General features: G+C 36.1%; 1 protein-coding gene across 4 annotated transcripts in view; it reads right to left on the bottom strand.

Annotated features, from left to right (window-relative positions):
• atp8a2 (ATPase phospholipid transporting 8A2) overlaps positions 1 to 26,334 on the bottom strand; it is a 439,065-nt gene that overhangs the window by 45,635 nt on the left and 367,096 nt on the right. For all 4 annotated transcript variants that reach the window (XM_039745478.1, XM_039745476.1, XM_039745479.1 and 1 more), the window contains 4 exons: positions 23,732 to 23,810; positions 18,808 to 18,869; positions 17,933 to 17,989; positions 14,182 to 14,289 (listed from right to left, as the gene is read on the bottom strand). In XM_039745478.1, coding sequence (XP_039601412.1) covers positions 14,182 to 14,289; positions 17,933 to 17,989; positions 18,808 to 18,869; positions 23,732 to 23,810 — 306 coding nt within the window. The remainder of the gene's footprint in view (positions 1 to 14,181; positions 14,290 to 17,932; positions 17,990 to 18,807; positions 18,870 to 23,731; positions 23,811 to 26,334) is intronic.

Below are 26,334 nucleotides of genomic sequence, written 5' to 3' on the forward strand. Positions count from 1 at the left end.
AAAGACTCCACATGCCCATGGTGTCAACATGACTTGATGTTATTTTTGAGAAAATAATTGGATAAGATTGATGAGCTTTGCTGGGCTGAATGTCGTACTCCATACAACTTGAAGTAGTGTTTGTTCTTGGGAACAAATGGCTATTAGGAATCAAAGTATGTATCAATCATTTGAATTTTAAAAAAATAATCTGTTGGAAATTAGATTATATTTGCATATAAGAAATTAACTAAATACTGTAGTAGCAAAGGAGTAAAATAGTGCATGAATGTCTGCACTTGAATGAAGTAATTAATGGAACTTTTAAAATGATCACATTAGAAAAATACTGAATAGTGAGTATCTGACTTATTTTTTTTGTTTCTGCTCTGAAATTTTTAAGCAGTTTGAAATCTGTAGTTAGATCTGTGGAAATTAAAATTTACCATGGAGCAATCATAACATTTTTCCTTTGCTCATCTTTCAACGCAACAGTGCAGCTGCCTGTCTTAATGACTCAAATGACTAGGCAAGCAGTGCTAAAAGCCAGGGATTTCAGAAGACAAATATTAATCTATGTGAAATACTGAAAGATTGACATCACATGTTATAACAAAAACGGAGGTTAAGATATGTAATTCTTTTAGGGTAATGACAAAAAAATGTGTTCTTCATAGTATGCCAATAATTATGCTTGTTCATAACCATGAGAGAACTGGAAATAAATGCTGTATACTGGTTTAAGAAAAAAAGCCATTAAATAAGCAACTAGGCTGAAGATGTTTTTCAATTGTTCATTTTATTTGTATTGTCTTACTATGTTGGTGTGCTTCCAAAAATATTCCATGCATAAAAAGCCATTTATGTGTGATTTGAAATTAATAATTATTCATTATTTTTACTAAATGTAATGAGGTTATGAAGAATAGGCAGCTTAGATGACTTCTTGAAGTGATATTTTTTTAAATTTAAAATAGAAGCTTCATTGAGGTTCTTATGATGCAAGATTTAAACAATTAAAAGAAAATACAAAAAAGAAGTGCTTTAACATAATATTCACCAACCAATTTAATTGAGAATTGCTGGGAGCTAAAGTCTGTTTTGGCCCGAGTCCACCACAGAGTGCACTCGCACACACACACAGAGTCATGGAGACAATTTAGAAATGTCAGTTCACCTAACATACACACAGCTGTATGGAGCTGTAAAAGAGGGTAGAATGTGAAAGCTCAATAAGGACAGAGACTGGGCACAAAACTTAAAATCAGAATATCTGATCTGTAAGGCAGAGATGCTTAAACTGCGGCACCTCTGTTTCCACACATGACTGTAATGCTCCCTAAGTAAGGCAGGCATCCTGCATGCTTGCCAGTTTGCAGTTTTCGTGGTTATCCCAGCCATTTTGTAATAAATGCCAGTTCTTTATAACTTTGCTGTCACATTCAGCATCAATAATACATTTTCTGAACAAGTTGTCCACATTCATTTATAGATTCCTAAATATTCTTATTTAAATTGAATGAAGCATTTGACCTTTTTCTTAAGTTCTAAATAGAAGTGTGATGTGACTAACAAGAAAAAAGCTCACATATGTTTGCTGCAGTGATCTACATTATACCCAAGCTAAAATTAAACTGCTATATGGTGATTAAAACAGTGCTTAAACAGCAACACACTACAGATTCCATAGTCTCAACATTCCCTACATTTCACTTATTTGACAATCCCTGTTCACATGTATTATAAAGGTTATACTGTATGTGAAGTACACAAGTAACTGTTTTCATTTCTGTTTTACTAGGCTGGTCTAATTTCTCCTGATGATGACGTATGCATGGCTGCATGTCTTTTAAGGACTGGTGTACTGAACAGGTCAGGTTTCTGTTTTGCATTTGTTCCTGTAAGCTTTGCAAACTTCTCGAGCAGCTCATAGACGGATGGACACTGTTCAAAGCAATATATGAGGCAGGCTATTCAATCAAATGTCATGTGCACTATTATTACTCAAAAATAAAAAGTGATGATGCACTGAGATGTAAATGAGTCAGAATAAGAATTACAACAACCCAAGTTTTTAAATCTGAATTACTGAGATCAGTTTAAAAAAGGCATTTTTCTTGCTGCTGCACAAAGTAATTTTATAATCCTTAATAAATGTATTCTAATAGTGCAGATTATAATCATTTTACAACATGCATTTTTCAACTTGCATCAAGACAATCTGTATTGAATGTAAAAAACATAAAAATGTAGGCAGGTGGAACAATATTTAAAAGTACGTAGTTAGTTTCTTGGATATAAAGTATAGTTTAATCGCTTTACTCGCAAATATGACAAATCAACATTGTGGTGAATGCCAGACATTTCCATGATGAAAACACATGTGCTTACTGTGCAGTAAAGTGCCTGCTTCTCTGGCGTGCCTTATTCATGTGACTGTTTAAACGCATATACTGGATTGAAATACAGACTTACCGACTGGGCTGCTGAAAATACTTTTAACAATACCTGTAACCTCTAAACTTAGAATCATTACTTATTTAACAGCAGGCTTCTATTGCTGAGGGTCAATTATTCTATTGTCTTGCCTTGCATGATAATTTGTGGTAATAAAAGGAGAGGCCCTTTGCAAGTCCGTCTGCTTTCTGAATGAAACATTAGCGCCTTTGTCGCTTTGGAAAAGCATATTGTTCATGACCAGGCATTGCAATTAGCATCTTTTTTTTTTAATACATTTTTTGCCAGGCTCTTGTCTGCTGGGGCTTGAGACAAGATTGAAAAGGGGTCAGTGAGATGCTAATTTAGATACGATTGTGAGGGGAGTCTTTTTTTTTCTTCCTGAGTGTGCAGCTTCATGGTGCCGAGAGGGTTTAATGAAGCCAACTGCTTGGGTCCCAGCGACCCTGCAGCGATAATTAAAGAAACTGTTCTATTCTGCTATGCTAATGAAGTGAACATAGTTGTGAGGCTCTCCTGAAGAAAAGAAAAAAAAATCTATTTCTAGTGTAAGTGGAAAGAACTGAAACTGGTTTTACTCATATGATAAAGTTGTAATGCACATTTACAGAGAAATACTTTTAAAACTTTTTCTTTCTTTGTTTAGGGAAAACTTAATATTTAGGAAGTCACCGTAATTTTAAGATTTTTTTTTTTCACCCAATATAGACAGATTTAATTATGTAATTCTAGAATTCCGTTAATATCAAAAATCTACACTCACCTGACAAAATTTAAGCTCTTCTTTTCAATAAGATCTTACAACCAACTATATTTAGGTGTAAAACAAAAATAATAATTTTGAGAAAAAAAGAATCAAAAAGTGTGCAACATGGTGATTAGTGTTGTTTCTTCACAGATCCAATGTTCTAGGTTAGAGTCTTGTACTTGGTTGCTGTCTTGGTGGAGTTCTTTCTATGTCTACTTTACTTTTGTGCACTCCCATGTATTTTGGGAGACTGTAAGTTAAATGTATTTTTTGGTGTTGAGTTTATTTTGTGCTAATATAATGATAGAGAGTAAATGGTGCTGAAACCTATTATTCTCTTATTAGAATAATCAATATATTCATCCATCCATCCATCCATTATGCAACCCACTATATCCTAACTACAGGGTCACAGGGGTCTGCAGAAGTCAGTCCTAGCCAACACAGCGCACAAGGCAGGAAACAAACCCCGGGAAGGGTGCCAGCCCACCGTATCAATATATTCAATGCTTTTCAATTCTTTGCTTTCAAAATTAGTTTTTTTTTTATTGGTGACTTGTAAAAATAAGAGTAGATCTGTGTTGCACTGCAATTGACAGTGACCTGAATAACTCGAAACAAGAATGTGCAAAGCTAGAAGGTAAAACAAAGGCAGAATTATTATAGTACAATTGTTTAAAACTTTTTGTCAACGATGTGTTCCCAGATTGTAGACATTATATCCAGAACACTGATTGTTTTAAGCATAGTCTGGAACATGAATAGAATTCTAGGCCTACAGTATATTATGATATGAATGTTGGCAGAATGTGCCTTCCCTTTTGAGTACAGTATTAAATTAGAACAATGGGTACAAATATAATCTCTAACACTGTACTAACACTAGTAAATGGACTCTCTTTTTGGGCAGTATGTTACTTATGCTGAAAAAGATACTGAAGGTCCACCAGGCAGCACCAAATTCTTAGTAAAATAGATCTACAAAAATCTTGAGCTATCTGTGTGTGCCTTTAGATACGCAAACATATGACAAAGCCATTTTTCATACTGTGAATCAAAAATCCCTACATTAAGTCTAGGCCTGTAATAGATGGGCTAATGTTAATCCCCAGGGTTATAATTCATCAATATATACATAAGGATAAATGGCACAGTTGTTCCTTCTTTCAATTCAAATGTGTCCTTGGTCATACAAACTGCTCACCTTTCACTCAAGCTATTTTTCCATTTACTCAATTCCCAAACTCAAAGTCAGAGAGAAATAGCATTGAGTGGCCCAGTTTACGATAGTGCTGTAAAGTTGAAGAGTAATATCAGAAGAGCTGAAGTAGCAATGCCACTTAAGTCCACTTTGTTACCCCTAAATCAAGTGGACACCTACCCTGGGTCCCCTTTTCAGATTAGAATACACCATCGTTCATTTTGAATGGAAGGAATTTCCATTTCGAATGCTTTAGGGAGCTCAGCTGCTTACCAGTCCTTGAAACTTTCTGCTGACTTCTGATTCCTCATATCTTAACCATGTTAACAGCCAAACTTCCATATATTTTTCAAAGTGCATTTTTGCATCCCAGATTCAAAGTGAACCAGAAGCAGGTTTCTGCAGCATCTGGCTGGTCTGAAACATATTCATTGAATTAAATGTACCAGTAAATTAAATAGCAGCGACTAATGCCATTCTATCAGTAAACAATCAATACTCGTTACAGGGAGGTAGAATTTTATGTGAAAACACTTAAGTTAATTTGAGAGGGTAGAAGAGATTGGCTATAATTATTCAAGCTAACAGAAAGGCTATAGATACTTAAATAGCAACTCTTTACTACAGTGGTGTGTAGAAGGCCATATTTGAATGCACAAGGCATCCAACATTAAAACAGATAGGTTACAGCAACAGAAGACAATGCCTGGAAGATGAGGTTAAAGTGGGCACATTATCATCCAAAGTTGATGATTAAAATTTGGAAAAATTCTGATAAATCACAATTTCTGCTTGAACATACAGAGAGTGAGGTCTGAAGTTGGTTTAAGCACCATCAATTCTCAAAGATCCACCCTGCCCTGCATTAAAGGTACAGGTTGGTGATGGTAGTGTAAAGGCACACAATAAAGGCACACAATAGGTGCCTTAATAACAACTGAGTGTCATCTGAATGCTACAATGTTCCTAAGCTTTCTTTCTGACTACATGCACCCCTTTAAGTTCACAGTCCACCCTTTCTTCAGTGAATATTGCACAGTGTCAAAAAGCACACATCATTTCAGATTCATTCCACAAAATCACACTGTCTTCAGTTTACTCCAGTGGCCCACACATCATCCAGAAATAAATCCAATAGAGCAGCTTTGGAATTACATAAAAATTCACAGCATAAGTATGTGGCTGAAATAGCTGCTGCAATTATGAGTCGCCTTTGAGTCACAATCAACCAAAATTCCTAAGGAATGTTTCCAGTACCTTGCTGAATCCATGACTCAAAGAATTCAAGCTGTTCTGGAGGCCAAAGTAGGCGCAACCCCATACTAGACAGATGTACCTAATTAGAATCCAGAGTGAATATGGTGAGTACATTTGCGGTTATTTGCTGTGTCAGTAGTTATTGGCCATAAAGTGAAATCAATTTTGTTACTGAATGCTCGAAAGAAGTTTATCTGAACAAGGAAATTAAATCCAGGCAGCTCTAACTGTTCTCCTTCTTCAGGTGCAATGCACAGGTTGCATTAGTTATGGTTCTTATTCACCAAACCCTCCCCCACCCATTATGGTTCTTATTCACCCCCCACCCCGTTAAACTGAACAGTGATGAAATCTCTGCAGACACTCTCTAGCAGTGGCTTTTGTGGTGGAAGGATGGGGTAGTGGATCTGGGGTTTTAGCCCCAGATCTTCAAGAGCTCTTCTTCCTCCAATTCTGTGTTCTAAGATGCATGGACAACTGTGCAAAAACTCCATAAAAAAAAAAAGATTTGTCCAAGGAACATGTTTGTTGAAGTAAATACTTTAGAGGATGCTAAGCCCATAATATGTGCTGTGATACTAGTGATGCTTCTATAGACCCTTAGCCCTGGTTCCCTGGAATCAATGCAAGGAGTGTGTGTGTGTGTGTATACTGAGGGTGAGAGCAACATTCATGAACTTGCATTTCTTCAGACACATGAATAATATATATATAATATTAATTAATAATTAATATATAAAAGCGGAGTCGTTGTGTGTATGTATGTATGTTTGTTTTTTGTCCGCCATACAAATCTGCACCGGGCGTCCGGTCGGCACCAAACTGGGGATGGAGCTCCTTTGTGACCAGGAGAAGGTCATGGGGTATGTTTGGTTGGGAAAAATGTTCATGGTGAAATGCAGGGCACCTTTTCACCTTCGGCACACATCCCCATACTTATCATTGACAAGATGGCTGCACGTTGCAAAAAACCTTCATGGCGGCGCCATCTAGCGGCACGTTTGCTCCCTGTGCGTCGCTCTTTACCCATGTTTCGTGAATTGCCAAGCGATGGCGCAAGTGTCCAAGTATGAGAAGGCCGACTGCTTTGATCAGGTGAAGCGGGACTTCCGTATAGATATAAAACATGAATGACCCAGTGCGCGTGACCGGCTCACACACCCGCGATTCCGTGGGTCACACTCCCACACGCACTGATAGTGCTGTATTTCATTCAAAAATGTCCTTTATATGGCAGCACGTTTGAACAGAGACTCGCCTTAAAAAGACAGCATCCTTCCCCCGCCATTTTCCCCACACGCAGCACCGGTTGTATGTCACTTCTCTCTGTAGTTACCATCACCAACATCCATTAGATACCAGCGCACTTCAACACAAATGTTCCTTAGAAACAGACCACCCCTCCTCGCCATTTTTCCCAGTACAGTTTCAGTGCTACTCTTTCTCACTGGCTTTCCGTATTGGTGCTATTTGCTCGCTTTCCGACTCACAGTACGATTTCAGTGTTGCTCTTTCTTACTGACTGGAGCTATTTGTTTGCTTCCTGATGTATTGTAAATAAGGTAAATTCATCTCACTGTGGTGCGTATTCCGTATGTAATACCATGTAACACATTATAATTGTCCTGCTTCTCGCGAATATACCCATACCACTAAAAAAAAGATGTACAATTCGATGGTCCACTTCAGATGCCAGAAAAAAGTCTATTTCAAGGGTGTCTCAAATGCCACAGCAGACACAATCCAAAGTGGATGAACTTACAATAAAATGTGAATCAGAAAACTGTTTGTTCTATTTCTATGTTCTGTTTCTTTCATTTGGGAAATTCACCGGTTATAGATTCCCGGGCAATGTCAGGTACTCCTGCTAGTTATAGTATAGTAGTGCTAGTATATAAAATTGAAATGTAACATTAAAAAGCATGGATTTATAAAATTAAGTATTATTGGAATGTCTTTGTTTAAAATTAAACTAGTAACTGGCATAACTCAGCCTTGCAGCACTTACACATTTAGGCACAGGTTTATAGAAAAATTCTTTAGAAACCTGATATTACATTTTTTAGCAGATCACCTTACTGTCTATGACATTTTTAAGACCATTCCTTATCTCTCTTTTGTCATTTTCTGTACAGTGGTAAGCTGTTTCTTGTTTCCAGGAAAAAGTAAGTGCATTTGATGCAATACTAACATTTAATAACTTCAGAAAACTTTGGTTTGTAATCAATTTGGAGAGATAATATTTATTTTCACTCTTGGTTGAAGTATATTTAGACACTTTTTGTCTGTTATAACTGATCATAGACCACCCAGAGGTTTATTTTCTCAAAAGATGTTGCAGACTGAAGTTTTTGTTTTCCTCTCCTCTGTTGTCCACTGCCCATATCTCCGTTATAATATAACTATAACATAAATGGTCTTATATTGTCACGACTCATTTATGTTAATCAAAGCGAAATTGTTCCATTCTTCTGAGAGTTCAACTTAACTTGTTTGTTCATGTATGTACTGTAACTGATGTACGTATTAATTATTTCTGTTTTGGCTTTTCAACTCATTACTTGCGCAAGTGCTCGGAACCTATACCCACTAAAGATTTCTAAACAAAAATAAGATGTAATTTTACCTTTCTCTCCTAGATTAAAGATGCACATGAAGTGAGATTTAACAATCAAGATGGAATGGGGCATTACAAACACGCATTATACTCAAAGTGCTCTTGTCACAGAGAGACTACTTAGGATTGACTCCCATTAATCAAGCCTAAAAGTTTTCTTGCAAAAATGTATACCCTTTGCATTTGCAAGCGTAAACAGAACGGCTTTTTAGTCCATCTGTTTTATCTCATATGTTTTTTTTTTCTTTAAACCTATTCCTAAACAGAAGGTTAACTCACACCAAGGCCTACAGTACATCTGCCAGGAGTTAAGGTTAATCGATGGGTCACAAACAATATCTATAACTTTTCAGAAATTTCTTCAAAAAAAAAGTCCTAAATGCCATTTTAAGCTTGAAATAGTATTTATATCATATAACCTAAAATACGGCCAGGCTTAATGTTTTTGGCGTGAATGTAGATTTCAGACTTGTCAGGGGGTACATGCCTCCGTCCTTCCATCCATTTTCTTAACTTATCCATCCAGGGCAGCTGCAGTCTTTATCAGTAATTATTGAGAGCAAGGCAGGAGCAATGCCTGGACAGAATTAACACACACAGACTTACAAACTAGACCCAGTTTAGCAATGCCAATTCACATAACCTGCATGTCTTTGTACGTACTATGGGAAACCACAGCATCTGGAGAAAGCCCATACAGACACAGGGAGAACACTTTAAACTCCATGCATGCAAACCCCAGTCTTCTTATTGCCTGTCTTTTGAAATGAAGCCCTGTTTTTTGAGATTTGAGGAGCTTACACCAAGCTTACACCAGTTACTGATTGACCATCCCCTGCTACTTATATTATCCAGTAGCAGTTAGATGCACCTTTTTATAAGCTGCCAGTGCTACATCAGGTATGAAGTATGGTGAATGATTAATGCAGCTATGATGAATCCAGTAAATCATATGACTTCTCTGTAGATCACCAAGAAACTTTTCCTCAGTAAAGAGATCTACAGAATGGTGTCTTGTATTCAACATAAGAATCACCAGGGTTTCTAACTATTCTTTCTGGAGTTACTATGCCTGAATTTAACACTGACATTTTGAAATTTCTGTCCAAACCAACGCTGAACCTGTTTACATATTTCAGGGTATTATAACATACTGCAAATGTTTTAACATTTATTTTAATCTTTAAGTATGTATTACACCTTAAGTCAGAATGTGGCCAAATTTCTAACCCCAAACTGTATATACACCAACACATAAACACAAACATAATATCTTCAGTTTACAGTATATAGCCATCTGTTGTACCTTTTACAATCTGTAAGATTTAGAAAAATGAGAAGGTTTTCTGCCGGCTGGCCCCTTCATTCCTTTCAAAGCCCCATAGAAATGAGAGCCACAGCAGCTGCCAGCGTTTGTTTACACACATTCCTGACACAAATTGAATTAATGAGAGTAATTGATTCGGCCCTTGCTGTCCACTAGTCCAGTGAAGTGAAGGTGGCAGCTTCTCACTTCCGCCAGTCTTTCTGACCAGACACCAAGTCGGCCATCTGCCCAAATGACTTGAAGAGCAATTACAAGCTTACTGCCAGGAGCTTTGGTGGCCATCAAATCGGGAAACAAAATAAATCAAACTAGACAAGGTTGCATTCACAGGAGGAAAAATATGTGTGATTGCCAAGCATGTATAGCTTTTTGAAAATCTCACATTAAGCTAAACGTATACATTTGGGTAAAGAAAAACAACAAAAAAGAACTCCAAAAAAAAAAAAACAATTGTATTTCCTTGCACAAGAAAATTATTATACAGAAATGAATGCAACAGTCTCTCAGAAAAGTTACATGCTTTTAAAAACTCATCTCTTACTTAAAATTGTTGTTATGTTGTTTAATGCTTGTTTTGGAATTACAGATTTATTTTGTAGATGCATTTATGTGTAAAAAGAGAAAAAATGTTTTATGTAGGATTAAACAAATGGCAAAGGCTAACAGGGTCTCCATTCTCCTTTATCACACGGCATAAATATGGTCAGTTTTAATAAGCAGAACAAACAAGTGTCAGGAAAGACTAATGGCCATGCTACAGTGGTTAGATCCACTTCCATGGGTTGCTCAAGGGACACAGTTGTTTTCTCTGCCAGTTTGTCGACTAGCACTAGGGCTCCTTATTCTGAATGTAGCTTGTCAGCACCTGCTCTAAGGCCCACCCCATGTGGTTCATCTCAAGTTACGCCCACCCATCCCTGAGGCACCACCAAGGAATAAACTCACAAGAACACTTCACCTTCTGCTGCTTCTTAATTGCCTTCTGCATGCATATGCATGGGGGAGGACAGGCTGCTTCTTACTGTACATTTCTACTCATATAGCCTCAACTTCACACTGCAAAAATTTAATTGCTGAATGCTTTGCAATTCATTGAAGCTTAGGCTTGAGGATACAGGTCTGTTGGGGAATAGTACCATCTTGAACTGGCTAAGTAAAAATAGAGAAAATTAGCAATGCCTTTAGCTGTGGCTTAAATAACTTGAAAATGTATTTTACCTTAACAAGCTTAATTAATTAATATTTGCCTCCCGTACCAGTGTGTGATATTTAAATTAAATCATTTTCAATGTACAGGAATCTAAGATCTCTATATAAAGTTTCCATAATAGTTTTTTTTATGTCTGCTTTTTCTTTTATTTAAGACTGTTAAGAAGTTGATATTTTCTAACATAGAAGAACAGACTTTGTACTGGAATAAAAAAGTAACATATTCTTCTCAAACCCACCAAATCTGATCCAGGCTTGAGGTTTATCCTGGTAGCACCTAGTGCAAGGCTGAAACAAGTTCTGGAGAGACCGAGAGTTCATCACAGGGAATGCTCATGCATATATACACACTAACGCGAGTCCAGTTTTTAATCACTGATTAACAGAACATGCACATCTTTGGGAATGTAGAAGGAAAAGTCTCACAGACATGGAGAGAAGGAGCACACTATGCCCAGATTGCAGCCAGATTTAGCCCAATATTTAGTCTAATCCACTAGCACAGTGATCTGTCCATTAAAATGTCTGATTAGCTAATACCTGACTTGAACTGCACAGCCATGTAAGAATTTGTTTTTATTTCATTCAAGCAGCAAGGCATGTGTTGCTGACAACCACAAAAACTTTGTATTACTGTCTCTCATCTCTCGTGGTATAAACCAAACTCTGTCAAATTCCACATAGCAAAGCAGTCACACCCACATCCCCTCTAAAGCTCACCATATTGATTTTGTGCAGTTTGTTTGAATCTTTTCTCATCTTCACCCAGCTAGCATGCTCTAGGTTATGTATAAAATCTTGTCAGCTGACCTCACACCACTGCGCAAAGCAGTCATTTAAAGTTCCAGCCTCTCAATATACTACATTTATTTACAAATTTTGCATTAATTTTTGAACCATAGCTATAGTTACTGTAACTAGATTAATGCTAACTACACTGGGAATATTCTAGATGCACAAAGGATTACTCAGTCTAAGATTACCTGGTAGGGACCAAACTGGGGCAAGTGCATTGATGGCCTTCAATCAGTAGTGAACAATTACTAAAATACAAGAGATTAAGACTGTACCACTTGTTTGTGAAAAAATGGCATCTTTCAACTAAGCTAACAACTTGAATAGTCTCCCAATCGATTGATTATCCTAGTGGAGGAACATCATCAGTGTTCATTAGTCCAGTATAAAAAGACCATTGGGTTTTTACTGAGCCTTCTGGAAGTTATCTGTTGTTGTTATCTGCAGTTTAATGAGTGGTAACAGGTTTTGTGCACTTTTAACATCTAGAGTTTCTAAATGCTGCATTGTTCATAGGCTGCAGTCAAACAGATAGTTTTACCTTTCATCATATAAAACATAGCCTTATATTTTAATAGTTAAGTGAAAGGTGGTAACACTTTCAGTATTTAAAATAATGAACAGTAGCCCATGAAGATGTTTAGCATAGGAGAACTCCGTGCATCAGGCCCAGCAACTTCAATATAGCACCATGCTATCCATCCATTTACACATTTTTTAACTTGCTTATGTAGTTTAGGGCTTTTTCTTTCCTTAACTTATATATTTTTAAAATGGATTGAATAAATAAACTGAGAGGACAGTCATCCCACATTCTACTGGTGTTTGTTTTTCCTAAAAACCTACACAAATATTAGCAAACTAAAATTTTGAAAACATATTTGTTCCCATCAGTTTCTTTTCAGATATTTTTTGGGTTAAATGGCAGCCCAGCTCAACCACCATAAAGGCACACACTAAGACACTTAATAACGTGCTAATGATTCTATGTGTCTTCCAGCAGAAACCTGCGAAACTGGGGACAGAAACATTCTTTACACAAATCAACTAGCACAATAGAAACCTACACATTTTTGCAATTGTCTTTTCCCATAATCGAGACACATTCACACTCACGCTCACTCGCACAGGGTCAACACAGAGATATGAGAGGATGTAAGAAGAAGCCCGAGTGTCTGAATAAAGCCACATAGGGACAGGAGTTGAACTCAGGTTAATACAGCAGAGATGCTGCAGTACTAAATTTTACTTAACAGTGACAATAACTGCAGGATTACTTATTTTCTTGTAAAATATAATAAAAGAATGTTGTATCTCTTTAATATACTTTTATATGTTTCTAGGTTTTGATGCAATAAGAAGGGTCTCATTGACAAATAACTACAGAAGTACATAAATATTCTTCCTTCATTAGCTCTATATTAATTTATAATGAGGATAGGAGATGCAATTAATTGTAAAGTCGCCTGGTGGCTTGCTTTCCTTGAGTCTTTTAACAGGTGATTGCCTCCTTACAGCTGGTGTTCTCTTTTATTTTCTGTTAAAACAAATCATGAGGGAAAGCCAATGCACAGCTAATACCTTACAGCAAAGACAGCTTTCTGCTTGGACAAAAAAACAGATGGGTAAATAAGTAGGCTGCAGCTGTAAAGTAACAGACGTCCATTTGGCTAAAGCAAGTCTGACATATTTTCTTCCCAGACACTAACCTATACATAGCATCACTGTGGAAGAACAACACTCTGTGATATTTTGTGATCAGGGGGAAAACAGTAACTATGATGTTAAGCTGTACTTAAACAATGATTTGTTCTCATCATGCAATTGTAAATGTCAGCACGTCTAAGGTGATTAACTAACAAAGGCAATGAAATGTTAACTGATCTTTCGTAGGCTGACTGATATGTACTGTATGTTACTGTAGTCTGGAATTGCACTCAAACATTTTAGGCAGTTAATTACTTGTTCCTGGTCAACGGACAATAACATTTGCAAATATATGTAATTTAGTCTTTTTAACCATGCTCTAGTAACAAAAACAGCTTCCACTGGATTTACTCCATATTCAAAGCCTACCGTTGTTGCTTTGATCTCTTTCATTTTTCTGGTCTCTTAATCACTGTGTAACGCTCAACTCAAGATGTTCAGTAGGATAAAGATTACATTTTTCTCAGTAGGCAAAGCTGACCCCAAGCGATTAAATGTATATAAAACACATAATAAAAATGTAAATAATCAAAATATATTATTTTAGCTAAACTGTGAAATAAGCTAAGCTGTATAAAATAAATATCAATTAATGGAAAGTTACTCCCTATAAAAATATAAACATGTTAAATTCTTGGTATATAGCTACTTTCTCATTTGTCTCGCTCAATGTGTTGTGCACATTTGCAGATAATGAATACAATAAAGTACAAACCTCCATGTAGACATTAGCATTTATTGTACTGCACTTCCTATGTGAAAAGTGTGAAATTTCACATTAATTTCCACCAGTATATACATGATCAATAATTGCTCTTTTCACTTCACATACTTTTGGTCTTTCCAAATAATTTTGATTATTATTTTTTAAATTTAGTACAAACCTGTCCAAGCATATCTGGTGCAATTGGAATTGTGGGCCAAATGGCAGAATAGACTCCAAAGAATACGATCCACAGAGTCATGCTTCCCCATACTGCCAAGTGGCTATACTGCAAATAAATGAAAACAAAACATAAGCTAATACATTGACATTTACAGTACAAGATAAATATACTATATGTACTTTATAAAAATGTTAATCTCACGAGGCCAAGACGTTACTATACTGGGAAAGCCTGCAAAAGCTAAAAGGTAAGTCTTTATTTTCAGAAGTGGTGCTGCACAAAGAACCTCGGCCATTAAGATGACAGTAGGTGATCCATCTAAACATTTAGTTAAGGGATTGTAATAGTGAAAGCATAAAGTGCCTAATTGGATGGTGTGCAGGATACCAGTGCTACACGGCAATCTGTACGGAGAAGACTAAACACAGTGAATGCATTGAAGCAGTTTAGATTAAATATTGCCACCATATTTCTTTAGAATAAATATATTTGTTGATCCTAATACATGGCCTTAACGAAACTGTACTGAATGCTACACTGAAGGAGTTCATCTTTGTAATATTTAAGTGAACAAAAAGATTGTTTAAATCAGTTCATGTATGCAAAGTAAACTTGGCATAATGTCAAGTGAAAGGGAGTGGAGTATAATCCATTTTTGTTATTAGGGAGCTATTTTGATGTCATAAGCTTGTTGAATGGAAAGTGAACTATAAAAGTAAGAACTGAATTGAAATAAATTATAGAGGAGATCTTAACAAGATTCCTTACCTACATGCAGAACTCAGGTATTAAATGGCATGTTTCACACTAGTAGTGAACCATGCTCAAGAGATGAAGTGCCTGTTCTGTGCCTGGCACTGCCTACATTTTGGTCTGCTTACTGAACTGCAGACTACATATTTTAATGTGTGTAGTTGGCTCAATTAATTTTCCCTCAAGGGGGAAGACACACATCATTGAGATTCATCATTCTTGGCTCATACTGCAACCTGCCTGTCAGGTCCAGAAATGCTTTAAACCACTGGAATGTTGCATTAATTCTGGGGAGGATTTTAAATCAACTTTTAGGTACCATTCTGAGTAATTTTTTAATATTATTTGTGACAACAAATTAAAAGAAGAATAGCTGGCAAAACTAGTTTTACTTTATACAGCCACTGACCCACAACGAAAGGCTACCTGTTTTTTTTTTTTTAAATGTTCATACTATTTTCTTTAATGACAAAAAAGATACACCATATTATGTTACAATAGGTGGTTTTGCTAATTTCCAGCAGCTAGGACCACTTTCTTTTTAGGCTGAGTCTTCAATGAGTTTGCTCAGGATCAGCTTACCTTATAATGAGAGACAATCGTGGGTTATATAAGAGATGGAGAGGTGTAGAAATACAGAGATCAGGTGAGACCTGTTGTACGCTCATGTTAAGGAAGCATACAGTTCTAATGTAAACTCATAATGCAATACTACTAGGTCTCATACATGAAAAATATTTTAAACCTGTCATGCACTGGTGAGAAAATAAATTGGTGTATTACTCTTTACTATTTTATGCACCTAGTGAGCCCATTTTTCCCAGTTCATTAGAGGTTCTTAACTCTTTTAATCTGAGGGCCCAAATAAGAAAATCCTCGTATCCAAGGAAAGGATTATTACCATAAGGACTGCTAGGTCATATTTAAAAATATATTTAAAGTCATATAATTAAAAAAAAAAACAGTAGTCTTTGTTTTTACTCAAGTATATTTTTCTAGTAAATACAACTAAAATAGAACAGTGAGAAGCAAATGTATTGCAGTAAAACAAACATTATTTAAAATAGGGTAGCGATTCCTGAGGTATATCACTGCCTACGTAAATGTTTAGTATAGGTTTAGCCTTATGTTAGAGAAATAAATTGTGTGCTCTTCCTTGATGAGATGTTTGCTGAAACGATGGTATGAATAGTCACTTAACTTAGTCACTTGATTCATTGTGCTGGAGAATGGCAACATTTTACATGTTTTAACTTGCTGATATTTTCGTTGTGTTAAGTAAGGAAAGAAACAGTCAAAAATTAATTAATCAATGGAGTTTATCACCTTGTCTTAAACATCAATTACTTTTTAAAGTAATATTTTTCAAATAAGATCCAACATTAACAACATATTTTTCTAACACTGTTTGAAAATTGTTCAGCAGAAACAAAATGTCATAAGTTTGATTCCAGCTGTTATTTTGGTTTTGACATTTTCATTTACCACTGTGGTCCCTTCTCCTCACAAGCTTGTTTGTGTCATTCTCTCCTCTCTTTGCCATTCTTATTGCTGTCAGTCGTCTCAGTTTGATTGTTTTACAGGTTGTTAGAAGGGGGTTGCGGTGTTGTGGGGAATGATTATTAAGTTTTCATGCCATAGAAATGGAAGCTCTGTGCTTCTTGTTTATAGGCTACAGATTGCATACTAAATAGACAGAGGTATATCACTTACCACAGAATTTGCACTTGGATGGTTAACTTTACTACACAATCATGTAGCAACCCATCCCAGACATATCTCCGACCTAGTTTGGGTTGTAACCCCTAGTTTAAGAAATACCGCAATTCATGATTTTGAGAAACCACAGCTAATGCTAGCTGTTCTGGAAACAAGGTATGGACATAGCCCTGGGCAGGACACTAGTCGGTCACAAGCGATCCAAAGGTACATAGCCACAGTGAACTGAACCTGCTTACTCTTGGGATGTGGGAAGAAACCTGAGTTCCTTGAAAAAAACCTACATGAACGTATGCAGACCCCAGAAAGTGCATCTGACCTAATCACTGCACCACTATGCCTTTCCATATGAGTTTCCAAAAGTGACTTAATCCAATTCTTATCGTTTTTTAAAAGATACCATATATTTGTTCTGAAAATATAATTTCTATACAGTAGTATGAAATTTCAAATGGGACCAAAAGACCAGCGAGTTTGTATTTTACCAGTGTTCTTCATTTATAACTTCTGTCTGGCAGATTATTTTACTGATTTGCAGTAAGGCTTATTTGGGGTAAAGTTTGAGTTTACTGAAGAACCTTGTGAGAAGGCTAATTAAGGCTGAATAATTAGTTATTTGTTTTTCATTTGTTGTTTAAACACAAAATATCTTACAACAGTTTGAGCTATCACAAACTTCCATAACATGAAGTAAGATGATAAATATTCCTATAAACACTAAATCTAAACTTTTTTGATCTTTTCTTAAACTGAGTTTGGAAAACAATGTGATTTTTGGAAATGTGTTCTTCAGCTATGGATAGCCTTGCAGCATTGCCAGAAGATGACATACTGTTTGGGGTCAAAGTGATGAAAGAAGGCATACAGTGCGGTTCAGGAAGTTTTAGGGGAAAAAAATGGCATACTTTAGAACTAACATTTAAGCATTGCATTCTGGAACACATATTAGGTGGATTAAAACTTAAAAGAAAAAAAAAAATCCGGTTATATACTTGACCAAAACGTTCGCTCAATAAACCAAATATTCCAAAGCCTTTTATGTAGTTTAAACATAAATCCTTGCACAATTACAACAGTAGAGTTCTGCTACTTGAATTCCTATTAAAGAAAAAAAAGTAAAAAAAAAAAAGTTTGAATGGAAGCTTCAAAACATTCCATTTAACTCTGGAATGCATTTTAGCATTTGTAAGTTGCTGGGAAATGGATAGCTTAAAATGTGGGATCCTCTTGTTCAGCAGGCTCAGCGTTTAGTCAGACATATTGACTGAATGCTCACCCTTGTCCACGCTGTTGTTTCTAAGCCAGCTTTCAAGCAGACCGTCACTACAACGTACTGTGAATAGAAGGACAAATAATGGGTTACTGTTTTCATCACGTTGAGAAAGTGCAGCCTCTTTTAAATTCAGATTTCAATTCAGACAGCCCTCTTGCCTTTTAATTACGAGTCATGTTTTTATCTTAGCTCTTCCAATTCTTATGTCAGCAAGTTAATTTTCCTAATGAAAGGCTAATGGATTTTAGCATAAGTAAGCACTGCAATTCAAAACAGTCAATGAGTAAAAGAAAAAGTGTTAGAAAAGTGAAGAGATTATATGAGGTCAGAATATTTATAATGTATAATAATTAAAAATAGCATTTGTGCAGCTCATATGCATATTTTCTTGTCATTAAAGATGAGAATCTAAGGGATGACCATTGCTTTGTTTAAATGGTGATATTTATTTGTAACCAATTAGACTTTAATGCCTGAAAACTTCATTTTTTGCACATCTTGCTTATTATGAAATTGTGGCCCACAAAAACCTGACACATACCTATAGTACTTACAGCTTTCATCTAACGGTAGGCATGGGTGATATAAATAATTCATTGTATGAAATCATACCTAAAAAGTCTAGCTGTAATGTTCAGTCTAAAGAGTGTATAACAATTGCAGGCCATCTGTGGCTGAGACAAAGTTTCCATTGTATTTTTCAGTTAGTGACTTGTAATTTTAAATAGCTCATTATACAGACTTTTGTAAGCACTTGGTACTCTGGAATGCTCATTACATTTCTTATCCTGATGATAATTATCCCTAAATGCAAATATGTGGTAAAGGTGTTACATACAAAACGGAAAAGTTTAAAAAAATGAATCACTGAAACTTACTGTATAGACTATATTTCCAACAAATAAATAATCTGTTGCATGGCCATTATCAAACACTGCATCTAAAAGAAAAGTAAAAAAAAAAAACAGAATTTGATTATTGCTATGGTATATACACTCAAGCTTTTTAAAGAATGTCTTTAGAAGGAAATCCTGATTGTTTTGTGTGCTGAAATAATCCTTTGGAAAACACAAATATATTAAAACCTTGTCCTCTGTGCTAGTAATAGTGAGGGATACTTGTAATTACTTTACTACCAGTCAGCATGCATTTTTATTGAGTCTGTCACAGGTTACATGATGTTATACAGTGTAATACCATATTTTAGAAAACTGAAAAGAAGTTAATTCAAAATAAAAAAAGACAAAATAATACTGCATTTGGTCAACTCTCTTAATGGCGTCAGTGAATGAAGACACCATGATATAGTGCCTTTCTCTGTTTGTGTAGTGTGTAAAGTTATCCAGCTTGCTGTGGAACATATAAATAATGCTCCCATTGTTGACTCAATCCAGTTACAGTGCTATCCCAAACATGATAATTAGCTACAATGTAACTTCATACTCTGTCGGTCTACTACAGTACCCACCTACGGTCCTTTTGGCTGACTAAATTAGTATTTTTGCTAATAAAGTCTGATGGGCTACAATTCTGGTTCTAGGTATTCTGTGATATCATGCACCTCATTTTTAAGTTCATGATAAAATTGATAATGTAATAAACTTTCCAACATGGCCTCAAAAAGCAGGTGCCCCTGTGCAAATCAGCAAACTTAAACCAATCTGCCAAGTATGCACAAACCTGTGCTTATTTACTGGCATCATCACTTGAGCCTAAGAAAAGACTAGACCACTAGATAGAGGGACTGTTTGTATCCTCAGATCATAAGGCTGACTAACAGCTACTCATTATGTCTGTAACTGTATCGGCAACTGCATAAACGTAACTGCTGCATGTTTGTGTGGTTTTTTTTTTAATAAATGCAGCATTCTCATACCTGCTTTATCCAATTCATACAGTGCGATACCTTACATGTGATTTTGTATTGAAAATGAGATGATGTTTTAATTGTCTGCTGTTGGTATTACACTACTGCAAGTGAGAAGGTCATTCTACAGTGTAGTTTATATTGGCAATGTGTTGCATTGTTGGACATGCAAATAAGTAATTTCCTGTACTGTACTTTGTAGCACTACTACTTGATAATGATCTTGACCAGCGGGCAAGCAGGACACCACCTGTCAGAATGAAGACTGGTCAGTCTTGGTAAATGGAGCAATCATATGGAAAAAAAAAAGTCACAGTTCAATGGTGACTTCCAGTGCAAGGGCAGCTGCCTTGTTTTCATGAATAGCCAGAGCACCAAACCTCTCCTGCTGCCTACTCAAACTGTCTTCTCCATTAAGCTGTAAAAGGAATGCTATTTACTCTCCTGTCCGTTCACTGCCAATTAGTTTTTGTGAGTCTTCCTAAAAATAAATAAAACCATAAAATGAAGTAAATAAGCCACAACCATGGCTCCCTCCAGCACAGAGCAGATAAAGGACTTCAGATCACTTTCTCCTTTCATTCGAGAGCAAACAAGACTACAATACAGTTTTAGATGGACCTCAAAAAAGGACTGAGTTCTATTGTAACTTTTGTACAAGTGTCAAAAATAATGCAGTATTAACTAACACTTCAAACAGCTTGGAAAGGATTTGGCATAAGGAATAATGAACAATGCCATACCAAAAAAATGTCAGTTATCTATTATCTGCAAAGTAGGAGTCCTTTCGATTTAAACATAACATTTCTATAGAAATTTAAAAATACCTCATTTACAAAACTGTTAACACAGATCATTGCTTTTGGGAAAATGGTATTAGCTTGACAGTCTCACAGGCTGGATCAAATCTGGAAACAGTTTATACCTAATTTGTGGGAGGTCTTTGTGGTGCAATGTCCTCTCTGGAGACCAAGTGTCAAGAAGGTCTTCCTGTATGTGTCAAAGTAAGCTGGGTGTCCATGATTTTTCATTGCAATGTTTTAAAATCATTAAAGGCCAGAATAAAAAACAATGACTGAAAGATGCTAGATTTGGCCATACTCTTAGGAAGATTGTTCTGATAAAGCAGGGACATTATACAAGGATGCTTAGTAGTGTCTACCAACTGTTATTTCAGTTAAGCCATAAAGCTGCAGTTGGCCTCCTTATTTACATAAAATGTACTGCCTCATTTCTCTTAGTCGGACTTTATGTGTCCAAATCAACGTGTGACCTACGCTAGCCTTCCTGGATATGATAAGGCCATATAGCCAAAACATTAAAGGTTTAGCCATTTTTTATATTTTCAGTGTGGAAATCATCTTTACATAGTTTATTAGTACATTTCTTCTGTTTGGTTGATTAGATTTGTGCTAACAGGGAGCTTTATATTATCTGCCCCTATTTTCATTTTGTAACATCTGTGATTTTTAATAATAATAATTCATTACATTTATATAGCGCTTTTCTCAGTACTCAAAGCGCTATCCACACAGGGAGGAACTGGGAAGCGAACCCACACTCTTCCACAGCCTCCTTACTGCAAAGCAGCAGCACTACCACTGCGCCACCTGTTGAAGAACAGAAGAACAGAATAAAAAAGGAACAGTGTCTTAAAAATCAAAATAATTCAAATGATCTTATATGGGTAAGAAAAACTGCTGAAAGCCATTCCTAAATTTATATAATAAAAAGCAAAAATATAAAATCTAGCAAGAGATTCCATCGTGCAAGGTGTTCATCTAAAAGCAGAGGTCAAATTTCTTCGGCTTTTCAGTAATGGAATTTCCTACCATTGCAACAAAAACCATTCATCCATATGTCATGGTCGTTTCACAGAAGATAACTCTGCTTTTCAGGGCTGGTTCTGTGCTAGTTTTTCTTTGCATGGAATTCGAGTGGACTTCCTGTGTTTAAAGTGTTTTCTCTGTTGAATCCTACGTTTGCTGCTATTTTGAAAACATTCTGTTTGGATATTTGACAACTCTAAACTGCCCTGCTGTGTTTGCACCTCCTGTTCAATGCACCCTGTAATTGAGTGGCATCTCCGTCAATGCTGCATCATTTACTTTCCTAATAGGCTCATGCATCCCAAAAGTTGAAAGAAAGAATAGATCAGCAGGCACAGACAGAAATATGGTGAAAGGTACTTTGTAAGTCACGTGCCATGTAGAAGATAACAGTGTGTTAAGTCACTAAACAGTCCAAAACAAATGTTAAAAATGGCTCCTCAAAATTACCACCTTTTAATGAACAAACAGCACACTAATGCTGAAAAACCTTCACGCTAAATATGTACTGTACCTTCATCCTTTTCTGCTACTGTAAAAATGGAACTAACTGTACCTTCAGTCAAAACCTGTCCAAATGAAGATGAACAAGAGAAAAGTGGAAGAGCCAGAGCCAGAATTGAAGTAGCATATAACTGGCAAGTGCTGTAAATGCATCAATAGTTTGGACCACAGCAACTTGACTTTTAATGAATGAAGTGAAATCGTGCTAAATCTAACGATCCAATCCTCCTGTCTTTTTCTCGTCTGTTGAGTAATGGGCACAGGATGCAGGGTCTAAGCCGGCACCACTTCAAAGTCAAGGGCTATAAGTAAAAGCAGGTGATCATGAGAACCCACCGACACACCTGCTAGTCTCAGAGTGGCCAGCGCACAATAAAGAGAAGGCAGCTGACACATTATCCAAAATATTCAGTGCAAATAAAAGCTTTTGTTCAACGGTTGTTCATCACTTACTTTGTTTTACTATAATAAGAAACAGTGTGCTATTTACAAAGGAGAGAAAAGGTGGCTTGTTAGATCTGTTAATATACATCCAATATCATCAATACACTGAAACAATCTCCTTTAAATCATGATAAGCACATGTGACTATACTTCACAAGATCAGACTTTTTAACATCCAAAACAAGTCAGATATTTTACTAAAACTGTATGCATTTATAACATATTAAGAAAGCATAAAAATGTGGAAGGTATACTGTACTTTGAAGCCTCAGTGAGATTATTTATACAGTATGTGCGACACTTACCATTTATTTACATTAAATTTCATCGGCTACATTATCTGTCAAAGGCTAAATTCTGTTTAAGTCTATATGTAACATTTTATCTGACTCAAAGTTCATTCTATTTTATTTGAAGAGTGACCTTCCTATGTTGCCACCAAAATATCTGACATCCACAGATAAATTGCTGATGTTGTTTTTCTCTGATTCTTTTTATTTTTCACTTTAGCAAGTAACATATCAAGGTAGGAATACATCCACTGATCTACTTAGTCATTTCTGCACTCCTAATCAATTACTCCATGAAAAGAGATTCCCTGTGAATGCACTTTTTGACTATCAGGGTGATCAGAACTCTTCAGAGGGTTACAGTTTTGTTTTCTGTTATTCTTCCATTTCCTAAACCTTCATCCTAAAACCCTATCAGCTGAACATGATTTCTCCTCAGGGTTTCACACTTCCAGCAAGGCAACCAACATTACCACATTACCTCACATAAAAATGTAATTAGAATATAATTTGCAAAATTAAGTTTGCCCGTTCCTCAGTTGACTTATAGATCTATTGATCCCTTATTTTAAGCTTTTTTTTAAACACAAGAAGACTTTCACATTGTGTGCAGTATATGAGTGACATATTTAGTAACACCATGCAAGCAAACAGACTTTCTACCAATTGTCTAATGCAAAGTACAAATAATTCAAAACCTTTTTTTAATATGCATTTAGTCGGCAGTTCACACTGTAAGAAGAAATACAAAAGGCTAGATGACTGCTTATTGACAAAGATGTCCATTATTTTCCAGCTTCATGTCACAGATTTGAATATAACTTTGTGTTGACTTATTGATTTCACAAAAATTTTTTGGAGCAATTACCGTGTTCCAGGGCTTTTAGTGGAAACCAGAAGAGAATGATGGAGTGGATCAAGGCATTGATGCAATGACCCCAGAAAACCTGAGGGAAAACAAATTGGGAGAGTCAGGAAGCCGCCAACATATACAAGGCAAATCCTCTCTTATAACAAGTCCTGCACTGTTTCCCTGCCACAGCTGAACTCCCTTTGCAAAATCTTGAGCGTACAGGCGTCTCTTAAATGAATGATTTCCTTATTCTCTCTCACTGAATCTCATTATTATCATCATCGTTGCCCAGAGGTTGGATTTCACAGTGAATATTATTTGCTAAGGTGGATTGTTTGAAGGCTGGAGGTTTTATGTATAAAACAGATACATACATTGCATTGGGCTTTTTAGCTAAAGTGCATTTTATTAAACTAATCTGTAAGCACTGGGCATCTGTTGAAATGTTGGTTTTTTTTTTCTAATGCGGTTCAAACAAAAACAGTTCCTACACATGAATTTCATTAATTAAAATATAATTCAAAATACAAGTTGCAGTTAATAGGTACACAGTTAATATGTAACTGTGCTCAATACTGTGTAATGAAGTGTCCGGCCCTTGATGGACTGATAATCCATTCAGAGGTTCTCGTTCCCTGTGACATGTTTGTTGAGAAATGGATGAGTAAAATAACAGCCATTCTGATCAGCATTACTGTAGTTTAGCACAGAGAAATACTTGCATTTCCTACTGTATACTAGAAATCTTTCTAAATAGTTAAAATAAAGTGTAATTATACTAATTATTAAGTAAGTATAATTGTAAGTAATAATTTGTATTATTTATTTCACAGACTCTGCACTTCTATAAAACAGTGTTTAAAAATGTAATTAAAATATAACAAATTAGAGAATGCCATTGAACATGGACTATACAAACAGAAAAGCACTCGAGTGCAGTTGTTACAGAATGGTGCTCCAATAAGGCCTGAGATGCTTTTTGCTTTGCGTCTACCTCATCCCATTTACGCTTTTGTAACACTGAGTTGCATTAGGGAGAGTGCGTTCTAATCATTGTGTGTTTGCAGAAAGCTTATAGAATGCCTGAACAGTATTGTGACACATTTTCAAGTGAGCTGAAGTTCATATTTATTTATTTATTAAACTTTACTGTATATTTCTAATATTTCCATCATGGTATGGTAGCATGCACAGTGGTCACAGATCTAGCATCCTAGGCCTGAATTCCACTCTAGGCCGCCTTTGTGGAGTTCACACATTCTCCCTGTCTGTGTGTAAGGGTCCCTTTGGGCCCTGTAGTTTTCTTCCTGCATCACCATCAACATGCAAGTCAGGTAAACTGTTGACTCAGAATTTGTGTCTGTTTGTGTGCAGATGTGTCTGGGAGTGAGGGGTCCTGGGATGGACTACTGCTCTTGTCCAGGGCTATCTGGATAGGCCCAGGCCCCCCATGATCCTAAACTGGATTAAAGTTTGAGAATGTAGAATAACTTACTGTATGTTATGGTAACATTTTCTTCATACAGCCAAAGTGAAAAAAGATTATTTCTAATTTTTTACTCTTGGAAAGTATAGCTGAAACTGAGAAAATAAGATAAATGTGCTAGTTGTAATTTGCACTGTGAATTTATGTAATATGTAAAATCATGTACAAAAACTACTTTTATAATGATCTTAACTAAACTTCCCTTTCTTAATATCCTAGCAGTATGGCTAGAATGTGTATCACTAATAAATAAGGAGGCTGCACCAGTTCATTCTCCATTTGTTAACAGTCTGAGATGACAGGCACAGGTCCCTAAATGAGCAGTTGCAGGCTAATTTAGTGCCACTAATGAATTTTCTATTAACATTTTGACAGGATCACCATGTTAACTTGGGGAGAACATGGAAACTCCACACTGTAATCAGACAGACAGGGATTTGAACCCAGGTTGCTTGAGCTGTAAGGCAGAAACATTACCTACTGTATCACAGTGCCACCGCTGTGCCACCCCTTCAATTTATAATGGTATTATATAGCAGGTGAGTGTTTTTAATATGTCAGCATCTTGAAGTTGATGCATTTTCAAACCTGCCTATACTGTGTAATTTTCAATATCCAGAGACAGTCATATTTTGTAGAAAAACTAAATATCATTATACTGACACCTTTATCCAAGGTGACTTACAAACGTTTAGTTACAACTGCTTACATTTGTTTTGCTTTTCCAACTGGAGCACAGGCAGGTGAAGTGACTTGCTCAGGGTCACAGTGTCAGTAGCAGGATTTGAACTCACTACCTCAGGGTCTGACGTTCAAAGCCTTAACCACTATGCCACATTTTCTTAAAAAGAGATTAACAGTTCTGTCAGAGGTCAGAGATGACTTATCTTTTAACTAATCTTATACTGTAGCTCACTTCATCCAGATTGGGCTGTAGCAATGAACTATTTTATCATGTAAACTTGGTAGGAACCCATGCTGAAAACAGTAAATTAATATTCTGTTGTTACAGTAGGTACACACAAAACAAATTGGATCTTTAGCAAAACAAAGTACAAATTTGAGCAACATTAAGTAGTAACTGCATGGTTATGTACCATTATAGAAACTACACCTGTTTATTAAAGGCCTC

Source organism: Polypterus senegalus, chromosome 2, assembly GCF_016835505.1.
Source record: "Polypterus senegalus isolate Bchr_013 chromosome 2, ASM1683550v1, whole genome shotgun sequence".
Lineage (NCBI taxonomy): Eukaryota > Metazoa > Chordata > Cladistia > Polypteriformes > Polypteridae > Polypterus > Polypterus senegalus.